Source organism: Pinus tabuliformis, chromosome 2_1 (assembly GCF_031772625.1).
Source record: "Pinus tabuliformis cultivar Carrire ecotype Pingquan chromosome 2_1, CPIR1, whole genome shotgun sequence".
NCBI lineage: Eukaryota > Viridiplantae > Streptophyta > Pinopsida > Pinales > Pinaceae > Pinus > Pinus tabuliformis.
The window spans coordinates 514207954-514229358 of record NC_142299.1 but is presented as its reverse complement, the minus strand read 5'-3'; the positions used below and the strand labels follow the sequence as shown (position 1 = coordinate 514229358).

Below are 21405 nucleotides of genomic sequence, written 5' to 3'. Positions count from 1 at the left end.
AGAGCAATTACTTAGATCTGTATATCTTTTGCCCAATTAAGTTTACATTATTATATTTCAATGTTTCATCCATTTTCACAGGAGGATACATTACAACTCTACATGACTCTTGTTGAGACAAAACGGCACTTCACACATTAACAAGTAGTATGGTATCTACAAATTTTTGCAACAAAGTAAATTTTGAATTTTTCATAAACACAAGCAAAGGAAGTTTCTAAGCATATGAAACTGCATACAAAAGGCAAGGTGTAAGAAATAGACATCAGCTAAGTTGAGCAAAAAAATATGAAGATAAATATATATCAGGGTAATGAGGAAAACTGAAGGCCCCTTCTCAGCCATAATTGATACAGAGTCATATGGAATGAATCATAATCTTGCGGAGATGTATGCCACTGAAAGTGTTTTCTCACTTGACGTAAATTTGCAAGGAAGCTTGCATACATTTTTTCAGAAATAGCAAGTAAAATTGCCTTCAGGTTTTGAACATCGTCATGATGTATGATAACAGAGAATTTACTCCAATCTAACACGTTTGCAAAGGGAAGCTCGTAATGATCAGAAATAATAACAGGAACACAACCAAAATGAATCGCATCTGAGATCCGAGCTGTATTGACCTCGTACCCTTTCACATGAAGACAATATTTACTCTTCCTAAAACCCTCTTCGTATGAATTGCGTAGATTCCCGGGGAAGATATCGATTGAAGTGTCATTCTCCCACATGCTCATTAACAGCTGACGAATTCTAGAATTCTGCAACCGTCCAGCGAAAAATGCCAACCTCATCCTACAAATTAGGAAACGGCTTTATCACTAACAAGCCAAGTTTGCAAATCCTTCATTAAAAAATTACAAGGAACAACAAAGGATGGGAATATAAAAGAAATTAGGTAGTTTCAACAACATTCTCAAGACTTCTGGGAAAGGAGAATAGGAATTACATATGATTGAAGAGGTTCCTATGAAAAAAGGCTACTTCTCTGTCAAATGGATGGGGGCAATGCTACTATACACACGGATTAATGATTGAATTTGAAGAAATGGCAACACATGAAATTATGTGATGCATTCTTCAAATCAGTATAGACCATTCAATAAAAAGGGCCGAAACTTGAAAGAAACCATATGAAGGATGACTGGTGATAATTTACATGGAGAATGATATAATTATTGAAATATAAGTGATTACTCGAGATAGAACAGCCTAACTTTACTTGAAACTTCTCTTGAAAGGATAAGCCAGCAACCAACCATACTATTTGGTTTAGTGTATTTACTTTTCATGGCTGCCATGTTCAAAAATTTCAATAGATTAACTAGTAAAATGGTTTAATAGCTCTCAAGAAAGATCAAATTTGTGTAATGGTGATGATGGTAACCATCCACTACTCATACCTTAAAAAAATGGTAAGGAATTAATTGGTGTGCTTAAAAAAATTATTTCTATGCTCAAAAAGATTGGAGAGAAGTTTCTGTGTTTCCATGGTTTTGATAAGTTAACATGTTAAGAAGGTCGGTATTGTTGCAAATATTTGAAGTTGTGAGTTATGCAGACATAAGATAGTCTAAGAGAAAGTGCTTTGCATCCTCCATCTTAATAGTATCACAAAGATGACAATTTTTTTTCTTCCCACTGTATTTTAGGAAACTTTAATATAAAATATATCAAACAAAATTACATAAACCAGAAATTTCTAATTAAAGTTCCTTTTTTCATGGATTTCTATTTGATGAGGCCCTCCATGATTTATTTAGATCTGAAAGATATTGTACTAACTGATAAAATGACTTAAGTTTGGAGGACAACTTGTACTCCGACATCGGACTGAAGTCCTGAAGTTTAGGAAGCTTGTAATCATACAAGGCAACAAGGGTATAACAATATGGCTTGATGTTCACTGGAGTAAAGCCCAGTTCAACTTCCATAACGTGCTCAACTTTAAGGTTAGGAGGTAATTCGAATTGTCCCCACGTATCAGAAAGTAGGAACAGGAAACGAGTTTCCGGGAAAAGGCGTGGCAAGGGTCCAAAAGTGTCAACTTTTGGGTTAGTTTGTTATGAAAACAACGGGAAATGGGAAAAAACTAGGAAACAGTTTCCAGAAACAGAAACAATTTTTTTCAAGCAAAGTCTGTCTAAAACCTTGTTATAGTACTCTTCGTTTGCCACTTTGCTACTCTCTTTTGCAAAACTAGAACTTGAAGAGGGTTTTTTTTCACTTCAAATGGTGTTATTTTAGATGTCATATTTAGGGAACAATTTCAGTTTTAGTGTAGGGCCTGTTTTGTTTTGGAGATTAAAAAAATGAAAAGGTACTGAAAATCGCCTCAGAATTTTCCAGAAACCCGTGCAAACCGCTGATTAGTTTTCAGGTACTGCTAAGCAGTTTCTGAAATGGCTTAAAATGACCAGAAAAAGTTTTTGAAACCATGAAGAGGTTTACACCCTGCCATAAATAGTTTCTAGGATTCACTAGGCAATTCTAATGGCAAGTCTCAGAATACAACATCATGCTTTTAAACCAGCACAGATCCATCTTAATTCTGGATCTACCAAGTGCCGAGATGGATCAAATCTCTCAAGATGCAAACCTTTTTTTGAGTGCAGAACTTGAGGAAAAGTTTGAACCTGAGGAAAAGTTTGAACCTTCAAAAATTTGATCCCTCGCAATCTTTGGCAGATATAAATTTTAAGTTTTAACATCTCTATATATAAAACTATTCTTATTTTTAATTCTACTAAAACCCTCTCTATGGAAAAAATTCTACTAAAACCCTCATGATACATATAGCTAAATACACATGTGCATGGCATTTTTCTTTGACATGTTTTCTAAAAAAAAATTTAATGTGATATGCATAACATAGATTATATCTACATATACATAAAGAGAGATTATTGTAAGTATTAAGTCTTTATATGGTTATTAATTATATTTAAACATGAAGTTTTGAAATATCGCGATTATGAATATGAATGATCATTCTTTAAATTTCTTTTCTTGTAATATGCATATTATGAAAAAAAATGAAGAAATTGTTTATAATTTTATTAACAATAACAAAATTGCAATATAACAAATTGAATTCAGTGACTTATTTTTATTATTACTTTTATCACTTTTTTAATTGAGCCGACATTATGTTTTACTATTATTACTATTTTGACCTCAGTTTCACTACAACATCTTCGCATAATGGAGAGGACATTATTTTTCTTTTTAATTTAATTTTAGATCTAATGCCTCATTGATCTAACACTCCACTACAACATCTCCCCCATATTTGGGCTGCAGAGCTCCTCTCAGCACAATAATTTGAACCATGTTCTAGTTTTTGGGAGCTATTATGCCAGTAGCTAGAACTTCAACATCCAAATTGAATCTCATGAAATGTGAAAGATTGTGGGGTGAAATTGTTGGAAATACTAAAATTGAATCAGTGTTTTATTTCAATTAGTTAATTTTAACTTCTGAGAGAATTAATGGTCATTAGCATCGGATAAACATAAAAAGTCTTCAACACCGTTTAACAATGCACAACAGTAAAGACAGTACACCAAAGACTTTTAGGTGCAAACCCTTCCGGGAGAAAAACCACCGAACACTTCTTAATATTTGTCTTTAATAATTTACATCAATAGGAAGTTCCAACTTCCAAGATTTTCAGCACCAACTGAAGGAGGCTCCAACCCCATGGTTTATAGGCTCCAACTTGAAGGACATTGTGAGGCCTGGTTTTATCAGCTCCGACTAAAAAGATGTTTTGGCACGCTGGTTTACCAGCTCCAATGCCCTAGCACCACCCTGCCACCCTGAAGTGTTCTCAGGCTCCAACCTGAAGGAGACTCCACTCTCTTGCCTTGCACCACCCAGCCACCCTATTCAACAAGTTGCCACTTGCCTTGAAGGCTTCAACCTTCAGCGCACCACAATGGACCATGTTTCACAATTTTTAGATTGGATCCACCTGTGCTCAAAACCAATACAAAACCACCTGCAATACAATCTTTGGTCAATCAAATCTGCTTCTGCTCAATTTGTACATCAAAACCTAGATTCAATCAAATTTGCTTTCGTACAAAACCCTAGATGGACAACCTCAACAACTTTATCTTCTCTCTGTTGATTTTATCAATTTGCCATACAAGACCATCAACACTATATCAACTTTTCTAGCTCAAGGGATCAAACCCTAGCTAAGCAACATACACTCTCTCTGGCAAACCTTGCATAAATAATTCTGCCAAAAACCCTGTCTCAACATATATGTCTCTATCAAAAATAGTTGCATCATGCACAACTGACAAACCCTCAGCAGCTGAATACAAATGTCAAATCTAGTCTCATACAAATACTGGCATCAGATAATATAATCTCTGCTCTGCATAAATAACCGTGCTATATACAACCCTTATCCCAGTGCTTTGCTTCGAATATTTTCTTTCAAACCCTAGTATCTTTTGTTTAGGCAGAAACCCTAGCAACCTTGTTCTGCTTTTGCTCAACATGTAGATTTTGCGAAGTAACTTCTATCCAATCCAAAAAAAAATCAGATCTCTGCTGTACAAATCCTTAGATAGCATCAAGCTTTATCAGCAAACTCTCTCACATACTCTTGCTCAACCATCAAGGCTTTGCCCAATACATTAGTATTGATAAACCTCAACATTCAATAGTACTTTCTCTTGCTCAATGTATGTGTCAGATGCTAACAACAACATACAACAGTAAACTTTGACTTATAAGATCAATATAATCATGTTGTGCATCCAAGGAAAGCAAAACAAATGCAATATCATAGCACCACACATCTACTAGTCATAAACATAAGATCTACAGTGGGTACTTTCCCAAGTTTATTGTAGCAACATCATTCTGTACATCAAGTCCTGTAGCAAATCTCATAGACAATACAGGGCAATTCATGGTAGCATACAAAATTTCACTGACACTCTTTCTGCCGATGAGTTTCAGATATGCAATGAAGAATTAATCTTTTTCAAAACTTCAGAATTGCTGAAACAACAATTCATATACCATGTGTGATCTGCCACTGATGTACCTGAAGATGCCTTTCTATCTAAAGATGTTTTACTTCTGCTCTTATCATGTCCTCTATATGTTGATGCTTCTGTCCTCAATTTATACTGTTGTAGATAGAGACATTTCTTAGGAAAAAATGAATCTGATCATATAGCTACAATTGCCAAATTGACCTTGACTTTTGAAAATGAATAGTTCACAAAAATAATGTGATCTGCTGATATCCCAAAGAAACCTTTATTACACCAGAGACACCAAGATAGATTAGACATTAGGTCTTCACTACCTCGTGAACGGATCTTAGATTAGACCCTGAGTTTAGTGCCACAGATTTGAGCTACAGTAAATGTATGGAAACCTCATAGTCCATGCCTTCGGATCTGCCAAAGCTCCACGAACAGCCTTAGTAATGTCAAACAGGGTACCATAGAGTTGATAGGCAAGTGTGCTTCAAATCTTGTTTCATTCGACTATAGTAAGCTTTAGATCTCTGAATTCCTCCACAGAAAGTACCCTAACTTCAGTCCTCCTTGTCTCAGAAATAGATGCTACTAAGGAGACAGGTTATTTAGCCATTGAACTATTTGTCGCATCTCAGAAACCAGCCAAAGGACTCCACGAACTAGGGTACAGATCTTCAACAGTTGATGAACAGAGATGTCATATCAATCCTGCCTACAATTAGGGCTAGACACAATTCCCAAGAAACAACCACGGATCCATGCATGAAGCTTCCTCCTTAGACCTTTGAATAGTATTACAAATTTATTACATACTGGTTCCAAAGGAGGGCCAAAAACCCTTATACAGTATTCAAAATTGTCACAGTATTTGTTTTAAAAGTGGCTGAACTCAACAACGATCCAGCAATGACATGTCATAGTAGATCTCAGTCAAAGTGGATCTTCCTCGGGAAGAAGGCCGATATAGGCTTCAGCGAATAGGTCTCAATCTGTGCTTGGGTTTGTGCCCTAAAATGGCTGAAGAAACACCTCAATTTCATGCACAAAATTGATCTGAAATTTGCCTTAGAGGAGAGGTCGAATATCTCCAGAACATGGAAAATTTTAGGGGCTAATATTCATATGTGGGCTAATTTTCCATGGTTTTTCCAAAAAAAAGACTCGCCAATTACCATTTTTTCTATAAAAAATTCGCCCAAGTTTTATAATATAAAATTATTTTACCTTAAATATTGCCAAAATTATATAGAGAGTATATATAAAAACATAATAAATTTTAATGGTTTTACAAAGATATCACCAACTATTTTATAGTTTTCATATTAGAGACTAGCAATATTCGCTAAGGTTTCTAAACTTTAAGGTAAATTTCCATCCTTAAAATTTTCCCTACTCCAAAGAGAGACCTTATTTACCAACAAATAGCCATGATCAAAACAAATAAAAATACCCCAACCAACTGTGATTTTGGACCACTCTAAAGATAAGACATTACTCCACAGGGCCGCAGATGATTACAGAGCTTAGATGAGCATTGAATACTTGCTTTTTGAGGAGGGCTGAGAGCCCTTTTATAGACCTTAAATGGGTGCCATTTGAGGGAGCTGACTTGAATGATTTGGAGGGAAAAACTTAAATTCAAATTTTCATTTTTGGACCGACTCACACTTTTGGAGGGTGTTTTAAATTAAATTTTAAATTTATTTGATCCAAAAACCCCACATTTGATTTAGGCCAACTTACACTTGGAGGGACCCATTTCAATTTGAATTTTGAATCCCACAACATATCTAATTCAACCCTTTAATGAAGGTCCTTCTTAGCCTCATGATTTGAGATATATTCTAGCCAATGAGAAGCTGCCACATCATCTAATGTTGGGGATTTTGACCACAAGAAGGGGGCTTCAACTTTGATTGGGCATATCTCTCAAACTGTGAGGAGCCTCGTGACGTGCCACATACCGTTGGAATGGGCGTGATGAGGAGAAACAAATGATGATGATCTTGGGAGTAAAATCATTGATCTTCATCCTCAAAATCATCAACAAGTGCAAGGCATCTAGGTCTTTCCAGGGTTTCTCGACCATTGGAACTTCAATCAATGCAATCCAAACAGATATTAAGAGCATTCAGAAACCAACATTGGCATCAATGACAACACCATTCAACAGAAATAATGAAACTATAATACATAACTACAGACTATATGGAGGACTGGATCATAAGAGTGAACAAGTGGTGGAGGTTCAATTAAATGAGAGGTCTTGGTCAAAGCATTTCCATTGCTTTGTTGATGGTTGGTTTGGAAGATTGGAAAAGGGAATAATGTTTAAATAGGAGAGGATTTGTGGAAGAGATGCACATCATCATTCAAGCTTTCAGAGTCTTTAAAAACAGCGTTGCATAATCAAGAGATCTTCAGTATAGTAGATGCAGCAGCACCAAAAATTAATAATATAAAGAATCAAGGATGGAAAACAACAGTTCAATTGGAGTTACAAAGGGATTTAGAAAAGAAATGGGAATTGTTGACCCTGCCGCCTACACCTACCTACAAGTCAGTGAGAAAAGCCTTCAACCCACAAAGTGTGGTTGGTGGCAGGGAACTCAAAGAAAGGGTTGTCACACTAAATCCCTTCTCTCTCTGTTTAATCTATCTCCTAAGTTAGCTAAGGGGGGTGGTCCCTAATGAAAAGTTAAGTTGAAAAGAGATGTGAGTTTCTAGGAGAATTGTTACAGTTAAATAGATTATTTCTTTAAGATTTATAAGCAAAAATTGATATGAGCAATATCCATCATAAGATAAGCATGAAATACATAAACAACCGGTGTCTTCCAAGTATTTGCTCTTTAAGAAATGAAATTGTATTTTGCTTAAAACAAAAGTAGAATGCTTCAAAAATTGAAAGCAAAGCAATCCTGAAATGGAGACAAAGATGACATGAAATAGTCAAAATGATAATCTACAATTAGTGTACAAGAACTAGATCAAGACATGCAAGTAGAACTCCATACTAGTCTAGTTAAAACAATGCTCTGGGTAGCAAATAAACTCCTTGAAAGCACAAGATATTAATCAAGAAAAATATGGAATTTAAATCTATGTGATCTTAGTAGGCTAGAGGAAAGGAAACTCCCTCTTTCAAAATCGTTTGATGAGATCCTTGAGGCAAATCGATTGGGTCCTTCTATTCTTGATCTTGGGAGTTAGTTCGTCTATTGGAGAGCTACCCCACGCCCAAGTAAATCCTTCAACCAAATCTAAAGATCTCTACACACTTGGAAAAAAGATGTTAGCAATCATAAGGGATTAGATTATACAATGGAGGAGAAGGCTAGAGATTTCACCAAAAATCTTCTAATGCTCCTCTTCTTAGAGTATTTCTCTAACCCAAAAACCATACAAGATAGTTTGCATATGTTAATCCAAACAAGTGGCAAAATGATAACTAGCATAATCCAACATACATGTCGAATGTAAAGCACAACAATTGAAATAGCACCACCTCAAGAAATGGAAGGAGTACACCAACACAATAGTACCCCAAAGTCTCTTTTATTATATGAAAGATGAATACAAAATCCAACAGTCTCCGCAAGCCCAACAACTCGTTCTATGATACAATGTGAGAGCCCATGGCTCTATTATATAGAGAGTTGGGAGCATATCCCAATGAAGAATGACAATGACAAATGGCATTGGAGCCAATCCTAATGTAGAAGTGATTAAACAAGTGGCATGAGGTGACAATCCCAAAGAGAAATTTGAATTTGTTGAATGGAGCTCCAATGCCAAGTGTAAAAACGAATTCTGGCAAATGGGCATCATTTTCTTCTTCCCTTATGTGCCAAATTCGAATTTTATGATAGAATGACAAGTGTATATGGGTGGTAACCCATGTGGGGAGAATTTCCCACAAAACTCTCCACCAAATATTCTCCCAAATCCTCCCAAATGTGCATTAAATTCACAAATTCGAATTTCCAAGTAAGCAGCGTTCTCCTTTAATGCCAGAAATTTAGATTTATTTGAGCACATGTCCTTTCCTTGATTTTAGGAGTCCACATCACCTTGGGACTTCACTTTAACTCCCCCATAATTTTCCACCTCATTTCCACAACATTTAGCATGTGTGGATATTTATTTTTCTCCATTTATTTAATTCTCGGCTTAATTAATTGCCAGATTTCCCGCTAAACTTAAGAAAATTGGGTTTTGAGGGTTCAAAACACATTTTTAACCCATCAAAGTGTGTCATAGTAGAAAGTTGAAGGTGAGAGGTGTAAATTTCATTACTCATACCCCATACAACTTCTCTAGATATCACTTATTACATTACAAGTACAATTTTATTTGCAATTTTTGACATGCAGGAAATTTAAAAAATTAAAAAATGACTACCTAGACCTAACCAAATTCCATGAAATGTTTTGTGTGATCTAGTATGGTAATATACATCGACTCTAGACACTAAGATGTGTTATGGGCTCAACCTTCAAACCGTCACCCCGGATTTGGGGTAAAAAGTGAGTGAAAATACCCAAAAAATTATCTGTCTCTGAAAAAGAAAGGATAATTAACTAGATAAAAAAACACTCCAAAATGTATTCATTCGTTGATCGAGTCCCAACATCCTACGCCTGTTACATACTCAAAACTCATCATTACTAGTATCACTTATTACAATTCCCCGCAGGGTGTGGAATCTCGGTACAAAAAAAATGATGAGAAAATAGAAATAGAGTTAAAAAACTCTGTTGACTGATGATATATGATGGTACACGTGTCCTCTGGATCATCCTTGGGCATGAAGTCTTCATATAATCATCAGGTGCTACTCCGATCGTCAACATGAACAGTAGACATACAACTTGAAACATAGTACCATTGGATTAGAGGATAAGAAAAGTGAGATCATTTGGTCTAAGAATAAAGCATCAAGAAGATAAAGCTAGGGATGAAGTAAGACTGGAAGATGAAGAAGGAAACAGGCAGTGGTGGTGGGAGAAAATTTGGAAGTTGACCTGCCCAAAAGAGACAGAATTTCTTATGCCTGGCCTTATTAAACATTTCTAACTTGGGACAACTGTAAAAAAAGGTCTTGGCATGGTCCTGGAAGGTGCATTATGTGTAAGATGAATGATGAATCAGTAGGCCATCTCCTTGTACATTGTTCATATACATCTGAAGAATAGGTGGAAGAAATGAAATGCTAAAAATAAATGGGAAATGGGCAAGAGACACCATCTCTGAATGTTTCAAAGAATGGTACATAGATAAATCTGTCAATTATCATAAAGGTCATTCGTGCACAATTGTATGAGACATATGGCTTGCAAGAAATGATATGTTAATCCAAGGTAAACATCTTTTGACTGTGCAGGTCTATCATATGATTAGTTACGCACATGGAGATTTCCGGAAGCCTATGTTTCAGAAGAACCCTAGAGTTCTTAAAGATCCAGATATCGATCATTCAAAGGCATGGGAATTCTTTGATGGGGAAAGTCTAGGATCTCCAGGAGTCTGCAGTGCAGAAGGTGTTCTTTGTTTATAGAAAACCCATTATATAAAATTCAAATCAACATGTGACTATGGAACCGACAACAAAGCATAATTGTTTGCCACCAGGTTGCCATTAAAATCATTTGTGGACATAGGAGTAAGTAACCTACAAGTAATGGGCAATTCCAAACTTATCATTTATTAGGAGAAAGGCAGTAGTGTGAAAAATCTATTACTTTAGCCACTTATGGAAAACTTCGAGAAGCACAAAAATCAGTTGAAGTTGGTTCTTTCCAACATGTGTTCAGAGAGCTTAATGAAATAGCAGATTAGCTTTCCAAGGAAGCTCTTACTCTTCATAGAGTAACAAAAAGGATGGAAGGGTAGGCTTCTCCTAAAGAAACAATGATCCTGTAAGGTCTGCTGAGTAGGGTAGATTCAGTTATTATTCAGAAATAAATGTCTGATCTCGGAATGATAGGCTACAGGCCTACTGTTGTTGTCTTTTTGATACAATGTTGTTTGGTCCTATTACCCACCAAAAACGGGTAAACCCTAGGAGAATTTTGTTCTCCCCATTGGTCAATTAGCCAACCAGCAGCCATATGATGATCCACAAATAGTTTTACTCCAAAGCTCTCAACCTATGCTCCAGTCAGTGCTCTCTCCCATCTGGGATACTTCTTAAAGAAAGATGGTTCATCTATCAAAATATACACTAACCATTTTCACAATCATGTTTTTCCATTTAATATTTTGGGGCATACTAATATGGATCACAAGCCAAGCTGGATAATTGACCACTCTTGATTGTACCCTTGTTCCCATGCTTCACCTGGGAGATTAACCTTTGTCTCTAGTCCAATGTGACCCCTCTTGAGGCCCTTTTAGGAGAGGCACTAATTGATATAGTGTGCCCAAGGTAATTCATACTTAACACCTTCCATATTTCCATTATATCCACTTCCATTATTTGGGTTGGTTGTCATTGGTTATTGGGACTGGCACCTTATATCCTCATTTTTTAGTTAAGGCCCTTAAATTTGCCCTAAGAGGTTGATGAAAGTGAAAGAAAGATAAAAAGCATGAAAAGCCACAATTGAAAGAAAATGAAAAATGCAAAAGATGCTACGACATATATAAGCATGTGGGCAAAAGCCTAGCATGAGCTCTACCCCCCTCCTTAGCCATCATCTAGTTCCTAATAATTTCATACTCTCTCTAAATAAAGTAACTCATGATTGTCTCAACCCCGATGAGCAATAAACTGCTATATCTTTTAGGGGTATTGGAAAAGCATAAAGCAAGCTAAGTCACCTAAACTATGCAAGAAAGAAACACAAGTTATTAAACTAAAAGGCGCACCAAAGGGGTGGAAAAATTGGGCCAAATTGTAATTCATGCCTCCACGATTTCTCCCTCTTCTCATCAATGTACTCAAGATGTTGGAGCCCTTTAGCTAGTACCAAGGGCTATGGCCATCTTTCTTGAAGTCTTTCCCATTCCATGACCGCATTATCACATGCATCTATGGATTGATGGGCCTACCTGTGAAATGTTCTTCCCCTTAGGCACTAAAAGCACCTAATAGGGCTAGCTACATAATCATCCCTAACATAAGTGTGGTAACTTGCCTACAAATCATGAGCTAGAAAGACATTTGAATGTGAGGTTTGTGTGAAGTATTCTTGTGCCTCTAACATTGAATATGGTCCACTATGATACTTTGATAGTTTCTATCCCTAATGATGTTGATCTCACTTTATCTTGAGGGTATGTTTCAAGTGGTTCATCATACATGCAATAGAGATCCATTGAGGGGGGATGGCTTGACACCTTTCCAACATAATGAAGAGGATGTCTAGCCCAATTTTGAGAGCACATATGACACTATAGCGGCTAGCCCCAACGTTGCCTTCCTGAGATGAGCACGAGGCTTTGAGGAGCTTCCACATGGTTGTATGCCCCTTGCCACACCTCCATATGCTGAAATGTTGAACCAATAATCCAAGTCATTGACTTGATTGATGATGTGCCCAAATGGACCCAAGACACCCCCAAGTTGGCGTTGAACTTGTTTAATGGATGTTTCCTTTTTCTAGAGCTCGAATGATCATGGAAAACAAGTGAGATGATTTGGAAGGGCTATCACACCATATTTTGGTACCAATGCTTCATCCTAGGGTTAACATGTCACCCATGCATGCCCTAAAAGGGTGATGTGAGCCTTCTTAATGATGACATCTTGGTGGAGGAGATGTTACTTGGAGATGTGCCCATGCACTTTGATGACGTACCTTGGAGTGAGGAGCACCCTTGGGCCCACTTTGTCACTTTGCTTGACAGAAATGTTGATTTGTGTAGCTTGGAAGGTAATCCAAGCCCTAGAGTTCAAGGTTTGGAGAGAAAAGCACCACAAGGGTCACTTGTGGGCTTGGAACCCAAGGTAGGGATTTTTCACCCATCAGGATTTGGGCCAAAACCATGTAGAATTTCAGCATGAGAAAATTTGAGGATGTGCAGATTCCAATGCTCCAAAGATCACTCAAATCCAAGCTCTAGAAACGAAGATATGAATTTTTGAAGTTGACAATTAATTATGAACAGTCAAGTCACATAGGCTTGGTCTAAGAGACATGTCCCTTCATCAATTCGTTGGAGCCAGATGAAAGGATATAAATTAGAGTCATGTGTGAGTCATTTTAGCATCCAAGAACATCAAATTACCATCATAACATCTTTGAGTTGGCCACAGACTTAAGGAGCACAGGACGTGGAGAAAAAAGGGTTTTTTTGGGCATGTTTTCTCCCACCATAGGTCCAAATTAAATTACAGAGGCAGGCTGCATTAAAGAGAGGGTTTAAGGGTTGTTTGGAGGTGTGGAATTGTTGTGTGGTGCTTTTGTTTGAGGGCCGCAAGGACTGTTCCATTACAGGGGGCCGAAAGGCCTATTAAGGTGTGTTGAACACTGTTGGGCCGAAAGGCCTATTAAGGAATGTTGAAGATTGTTGAAGGGTGCCACAAAAGTTTGGAGTAATTCTGGGCAGAAAGGAGAGGGTTGGGAGGCCTAAACTCTTCCTAGGAGGCAGTCCTAAACACAAGGAACTTGGGACAGCTAGACCACAGCCTTGGAGGAAGTCTGGAAGGTGGAATAAGGAGCTGCATCAATGTGTATTCAGCCCTAACCAGGACCAGACTTATATTGCAGAAGAACAGTCCTAAAACAGAGGTATGTTATGATGTGTTTAGGGTTGATTTGATGTTGGGGATCGTGTCCTAGTGTGGACAAAATTATTGCAGCCTATAAGTGCCATGTATTGAGGTCAACATGGGCAGTTGGGGACTTCAATTAGGAGCGGAACTTATAGTGAAGGATTGGGTGCCATTGATCTAGTGGCGGGCAGTGCATTGGCTACCCAAAGTAGCCCTAGACAAGCTATCTTGAAGTGACAAAGATTGGGTGAAGTTTGGTGTCGAAGTGTAGCACCTTGATGGACAAAGGTGACTGCTAGCCTGGCAGTTTGGAGCTCGAGAATTAGGCCTACCCAAAGAGCAGATTGGATCAGCGTGTGTACATGCTACAGAAGTGACTTGCAGCAGTGTTAGGTGGCAGCTCTCCTGAAGTCTCGATGTGTTGTCCTTTGAAGGACTAAGGGGCAACTAGTGAGCAGTACGGAAGCGAAGGACCTGCAGGACAAGATACGACATAGAAGCTACAACGAAGTTTGTCATTGTATCTTGTATACCATACACTGTTGTATTATTCAGATTTGGTTTAATATAACGAAGATTGGGGTTGTACATATTGTACAATTTGTTAAAAATTGTGTATATTTGTGCATGTGTGATTTACTGCTTTATATTTCCATTGTGCAAAGTAGTTTATGGTTGAGATTCTTGGTTTGGTAGCGTCAGTGATTTTAAGACTCTAACCTAGACCCAAGGTTGTGGAAATTCAACAAGAGATGCCTATTTTTAAAGGATGATGTCATGTTGGAGAGCCTATCCTCCCACACGTGTGGAGGAATTTTATCATTTTGTAAAGCTATCTTAAGGTTCGCTTGTAACCTTTAGGCCAAATTGAATGCTCCAAGTAAACTTTTAGATATTTTTGTTGTAAATTAATGAAAAGTGATTTGGTTGCCCTCACATAAATAGAGGAAAGTCACTTTCACTTATTTATCATCACACATACTCCTCTCTTCTCTCTTGCGTGAGTGCACACTAGTCCCTTGGTCACTATGGATGAATGATGGAGCAATTTGTCTTGGGAGGGATATTTTAATGAAGAGACTATCCTTGGAATGAAGAAGTGATTCTTGCTTGATTGGTTAAGTTTATTGTCATTTTTCTTCCATTTTGCATGAAAATTTCTAAACTTAGGGTTTCTATTATGCCATAACTAAAAGTGCAAAATCTTTCACTGAAATCTTGTTTCTATATTTTATCCAAAATTTGTCATTCAAGAATCCATCAAAGGAACTTGTTACATGCATCCTTTGACCTTAAATCTCTTGCTACAAGAAGTCGTTAGGGTCTCTAAGATAACATAATTAGTCTTCCATCCTCTCCATCCAAGTCCTTTTTTCATTGACCTCGCCCTCTTTGAATCCATAGCCTAATTAAATAGAAGCATTAATCTAGTTGTGGGATCACCTTGTAAATTTACCTTTCTTATTTCTTGGTAATTAGGGTCAGGATTTGGTACAGATATGAATTTTATGGCAATTTTACATCTATATGTTATTGTTCAATTTGTGGGAATTGCATTTAATAAATTTAAAAAGGCAAAATCTAGCATTAATTGCATGTTTTACCCCTTAAATAAGGTTGACATCTAGATATTTAATTTTGTCGTATGCATTTTCAACCATTAAAAACCTATAGTTGACCTATGCCTTGCTTGCCTCTCTTGTAGCATTAAGTCCTCTATTGATTTTATCATTAAAGGCTATTTCTTTGTTGTTATATGCTATCTATAACAACCCCCCTTTCCCCAGAATTTAATCAGAGTTAGAAGGAGGTGGTCCCTATGCTAACCCAACCCCCAAGGTATAGTTATGGGGATGGGATCTAAAAATTTTGACTTTCTCCAACTTCCTGAAAACCTTAAATGGACAACATTGTTGCCTCTGTCTCGTCAAGATGATTCCAATAATACAAATTTTTGCCTCAATCTGACTCATGGATCAGAAGTTATGGTCCTCTAAAGATATGCCATTTCAAACCTTGCCACATCCTTTGACCTCCACGTGGCAGCCACACAGTGGCCCACATGGCAGGTGACATGCTACACCACCATTGTGGAAAGGTCCACATGGCAGATGATCCAAGACTAAGGTAATCGGAGGTTAGCGATGCTACTGCAACTCATTGTTTAGAGACAGGGTTCAACCCCCCTGACCCATATCAAATGCCACACCCATACGGGGTCGGGGGTCGAGGGTGTCGGACCCTGTCTCTAAACAACGAGTTGTAGTAGTAGCGCCGACCTCCAACTGCCTTAGGCTTGGATAGCCTTCCATGTGGACTTGTCCATGGTGAAGGTGTGGCACGTCACCTGCCATGTGAGCCACTGTGTGGCTTCCACGTGGAGGTCATACAATGTGGCAGTGTTTGAAATGGCCTATCTTTAGAGAGCCATAACTTCTGATCCATGAGTCAGATTGAGGCAAAATTTATATCATTAGAATCTTCTCGACGAGACAGATGCAACGATGTTGTCCATTTAAAGTTTTGAGGAAGTTGGAGAAAGTCAAAATATTTAGATCCCATCCTTATAATTGCACCTTAGAGGTTGGTTGGGTCAACATAGTGACCATCGCCTAACTTTGGTTGTGTTCTGGGGTTAGGGGGGTTGTTACACTATCGGATGTTGTAAATTTGCATGCCATAAAAACCCTAGTTTATAACAACCTTCTTCTAGTCAATTAGGGTTGGTGGAAAGTGTACTTGAACATTTGTGTAACTCATATCCTAGCCTCCAAGACTTTATTGGTACCTTCTTCCATAACCATTAGACTCCTATCATCCTTAAGCCCTCCTTTATTAAAGACTTTTCTAGGTGATTTATGCGCAAGATTCTTAGAGAGCCATTTAGCTTGGAACCCTAGTCATCTAACCTATATGTCTTGCCAAAGCCTCCCTTGTGCGGTTAACATCCAAAAATAGAATAGCAAGAGAGAGGTTGTTGAGGTGACAATGGTGGCTAATCTCTTTGTTGCCATAAGACCTAGGTTGCCTAGTCAAGTTTTGCATTAGGCCTATAAGATTTTGTAGTAACATTTTTGGCGCAGTTGTTGGGGAGGAGTTGAGTTCTCCTCATAATTCGAAGTCTAATCTTCAATTTCTTTGAATGAGCTCATCCCGAAGTCAAGGATAAATATGCTCTTCTAGCGACTCCACTGGAAGAACGAAGCCCTAGTTCTCCATTAATCTTCAAAGGTTTCATGCTTGTCGAATGAAGTGAGCATCTTTTAAGGCATTTATACTCACCCTAGCAACTCCACAGTGGCTTGTTATGCAAAGTTCAAGAAAATGGCTCCTTGGGATTTGTATGAAATATACCCTACTCTAGATGTTAAGGATATTATTGGATATCCTAATCATTATGGTACAAATTGTATAACGGGTGTTCCAATATTTTGATGGTGATTCTTCTTTAGTTATTGATCATGTGGTAAGATTCCTCAAATACACCTCAGAGATCAATATGTTTCATGAAGACGCACTTATGAGGTTGTTCATTGATTCTCTTGGAGAAAATCAAAGGGAATAGGTTAAGTAGTCTTGTGATCCAAAAAGCAAACCTTTTATTGAAGTAATTAGTGGAAAAATTCCCAAATATTGGAGGGCCAATTGTTGGAAATGTAACTAGCTTCGATTTTCATAATTGTTGTTGTACTCATTTCAATATGTATCTTCTGTAACAAACAAAAGAAGAAAAGAAAAACGTTATTATTTTAAAGCATGGGTTTCATGCTCTTTATTGATGGTCGTCTAGGTCAAAGCATGTTCTTCATGCTATGAAAAATCCTAAACCCGAAATCCCTTCTGCAGCGAACTGATGTTACTTCTCCTACTTGTTAATCCATACAAGTTATTTACTGTGTTCTACGTTAAATATCTAAGTAAATACAACTGCAACCTTCACTATTTAAAATAATATGCGAAAACAAGAAACTGAACAAGAAGGAAATACACAACACATCTAAACAGTTATTTTTGGACAAATGTCCCCGGAAAAACCCAATGAGGGAAAATCGATGCAACAGTTCTGAGGGTTTTATTATTATGTAGTAGCAATTTCTGAATACAATCTCTAGATGCCTTCCCAGCAATCCAGTTACAAAGAATATCACTGACAGAGAGATAAGTGAGGTTACCTTACACTATCACTGGAAATCGTCGCTGATCCAGCCACTAAATGAACTGCCCGTGGCTGCCTCTGCGTCAGCCCAGCATCACACCATCTGGGGACAACGTCACCCATTCAGCTGATCAATTTGCTGCCCAGGAACTTCGATTTGCACCTCCCCGTCTCACACCCCGGCTTTCAACTTCTTTAATCGATTCCTTCAGCAAATTTTTCAAATTCCCTCTTGGCTTTTGTGCTGCCTCTGCGTGGCCCTAAGTCGCTCTGCGTCAGCCTCTCTAGCTCTGCACTGCCTCTGTTGGATCTCTCTCACTCTTCTCTGCTAAGTATTCTCTGACCGGGAAAGATTTCCCTTCAAATATTATCCATGCCCCTCACTGCAAAAGATCACTATTGAAAATATCTCTGGCAGTTGCTCTGCTTTAGAAAATTGAACTTCTAATCTCCCCTTTGTGTGTTCTCCAAGTGCCCCTCAAGCCTCTTCTTATATCTTTCTATTGGACAACCAACGGCCCAGATTAACTTATAATCAATGGCTTAGATCATTTTGGCTTGATCCTCGTCTTCTTCTATAAGTTACACCCACAGTTTAGATTAATACCCATTAATTATTTTAATTTCCTAAGTTTAGACATAGCGTCCCATTAAAAATAATTAATTATTTTAATAAAACTGTCTCCAAGTGGAATTTCCCAAAATAGTTTTTGGGTATTGGAGAATGCATATGTCTAAGCCTCCCTGCAAATTTTGAGACTTAGAGCACATCCAATGCTACCAAAAATCAACACTCCCTCTTAGCGAGGAATGTGTTCTAGCAATGCACCTGTTGAAGCATCACTTTGTTCTGTAACATCTCCTTCTGCGCTACTGATGTCTAACATCCTATCCACCAACTACTGCGCAAATGTTGCATCTATACTGTTGCTGACTCTACCACTGTCAACACTACAACTCCCTCTCAATTTTGCATCTGTGTTGTTGTTGGCACTGGCACTGCCAACACTGCATCTGCACTACATCCTTCTCCAACTGCTGCTGCTACTGCATCAGCAACAGAAAAGCATCCCAAATTACTAATCTGGTGTTCAGTATGATGCATCTCGTTGCTGGAATTCTGATTGTTGCTAGTCTCTGTGTTGACCCTCTGAAGCCTCTGCATTGTTGCTGACTCAGCGTTGTGCCTTGTGCACTACTGCCAACTCTAGCTCTGCGTTGCTTAGATTTTGGCGCTCCTAGCCACTACAACTATCACTCTAGCACTCCTCTGCACCAACTGACACTAGTCCATCTTGCTACTTCTGATTTGGACTCCTGTAGAAAGGAATTGATCCGAGAGGTAGGCTCCTCAAGGATCCTGCCCAATTGCAGTCCTTTCGAACTACAACTCTAAATCTCCCCACCTCCCTCTTGGAGATGCTTGGGTTGTCATGGCGAACTCTTCCTCCTCGATCTTCACAGTTGTAACCTTCGGATCATGCTTCTCATCTTTGTCCTTCTTCCTGAGAGGACATTGTGTTGCGTAGTGACCAAATTCACCACACCTGAAACATTTGATCTTCGAAACATCTTTCTTTTTCTTTCGTTGCTCCTGTTGTCCCTTAGGCTTCAAGCCACTGCTGCTACTTCCGTCAAGTTTACACTTGACCAAGTCTCTCCTCAGCTGCTCTTGCTTAAGTTGTCCACATTTCATCCCAATTTGGCAAAGTCACCCTACCCAGGATGCTCTAGACAATGACTTGCCACTCCTCAGATACTAAATTTAGGGCCAGTCTTACCATCTCGGAACCTTGAGGTGTTGACCCCACAGCTGGCAGCTCATATCGAGTCTCCTGAAGCTTAGTGAGGAACAAATCAATGTGCTCCCCCTTTTGCATCTGTAGAGATCTCATCTTCTACTCTAAGTACATCTTCCGCTGCTTGGAAGATCCTTGATACAGCGTCGACAATGCATCCCACATCTCCCTCGTAGTGTCTCTGCCAACGATGTGATAGACTATATGATCTTTTACTCCATCGAGGATCATTCTCTTTGTTTTTTCCATTTCTTCCTTGTACTTCTTGAGCGGATCTAGATCTGTGGGCTCAGCTACCACACTGTCAATGTAGAATTTGAAAAAATGCTCATCTAGAAGGCATGACATCCTTGCCTTCCAGATCACATAATTGGATGCCCCATCCAACCTATCATGATCTCTCAGTCCACTGGTTGCCATCTCTGCCAATTGAAATGTCAAATGACCTCCTCTCTCCAGCCGCTGCTCAGCAAATGAGAATTCAGCTTCCCTGGCTAGGAATTCTTTGAGGAATAAATTCCCTCAAGTGTCTCTCTTCTTCCTTCCGACGTCTTTTTGCCCAGCAACTGCCTGCAGAAAACTGCGTCACACCAGAAACCCCTCTTCGTTGAAGCTTTTGTTGCACTACTCCCTTTGTCACTAACAAATCTCAATCTGGAAATCCTACCTCTTTGTCGACTCACTAAGAGAGAGATTTACCACGAAAAATCTAGCCCTCCTGGCCTGAACTACGCAATCCCTCTGGGGATTCGAATTACTGCTTCTACAGGAATTTCGAACTCCCTTTCTTAGTGTTGGGCTCTTCTAACACTACTCTCTTGTTTCACCTGCAGCTCTAATACCATGAAAATTCCTAAACCCAGAATCCCTACTGCAGCAAACTAATGTTACTTCTCCTACTTGTTAATCCATACAAGTTATTTATTGTGTTCTAAGGTAAATATCGAAGTAAATACAACTGCAACCTTCATTATTTAAAATAATATGCGAAAACAAGAAACAGAACAAGAAGGAAATACACAACACATATAAACAGTTTTTTTAGACAAATGTCCCCGGGAAAACCCAATGCGGGAAAACCGATGTAACAGTTCTGAGGGTTTTATTATTATGTAGTAGTAATTTCTTAATACAAACTTTGGATGCCTTCCCAATAATCCAATTACAAAGAATATCACTAATAGGGAGATAAGTGAGGTTACCTCACACTATCACTGGAAATCCTGGTTGATCTAGCCACTGAATGAACTGCCCCTAGCTGCCTCTGTGTAATCACTGTGTCAGCCCAGCGTCACCCCTTCAGCTAATCAATTTGTTGCCCAGGAACTTCGATTTGCACCTCCCAATCTCACACCCCGACTTCCAACTTCTGCAATCGATTCCTTCAACAAATTTTTCGGATTCCCTCTTGGCTTCTGCGCTACTTCTGCGTGGCTCTGCGTCGGCCTCTCTAGCTCTGCATTGCCTTTGTTGGATCTCTCTCTCTCTCTTCTCTGCTAAGTATTCTCTAACCGGGAAAAATTTCCCTTCGAATACTATCCCTGTCCCTCATTGCAAAAGATCACTATCGAAAATCTCTTTGGCAGTTGCTCTACTTCAGAAAATCGAACTTTTGATCTGCCCTCTGTGTGTTCTCCAAGTGCCCCTCAAGCCTCTCTTTATATCTTTATGTTGGACAACCAACGGCCCAAATTAACTTCTAATCAATGGCTT

The 21405-nt window shown here is 38.5% G+C and overlaps 1 protein-coding gene across 1 annotated transcript in view; it reads right to left on the bottom strand.

Annotated features, from left to right (window-relative positions):
* Positions 1-274: 274 nt before the first annotated feature.
* Positions 275-21405, bottom strand: part of LOC149201214 (putative glycosyltransferase At5g20260) — an 87965-nt gene continuing 66834 nt past the window's right edge. Inside the window, exon 2 of the mRNA XM_089402887.1 lies at positions 275-795. Coding sequence (XP_089259013.1) covers positions 306-795 — 490 coding nt within the window. The 3' untranslated portion in view covers positions 275-305. The remainder of the gene's footprint in view (positions 796-21405) is intronic.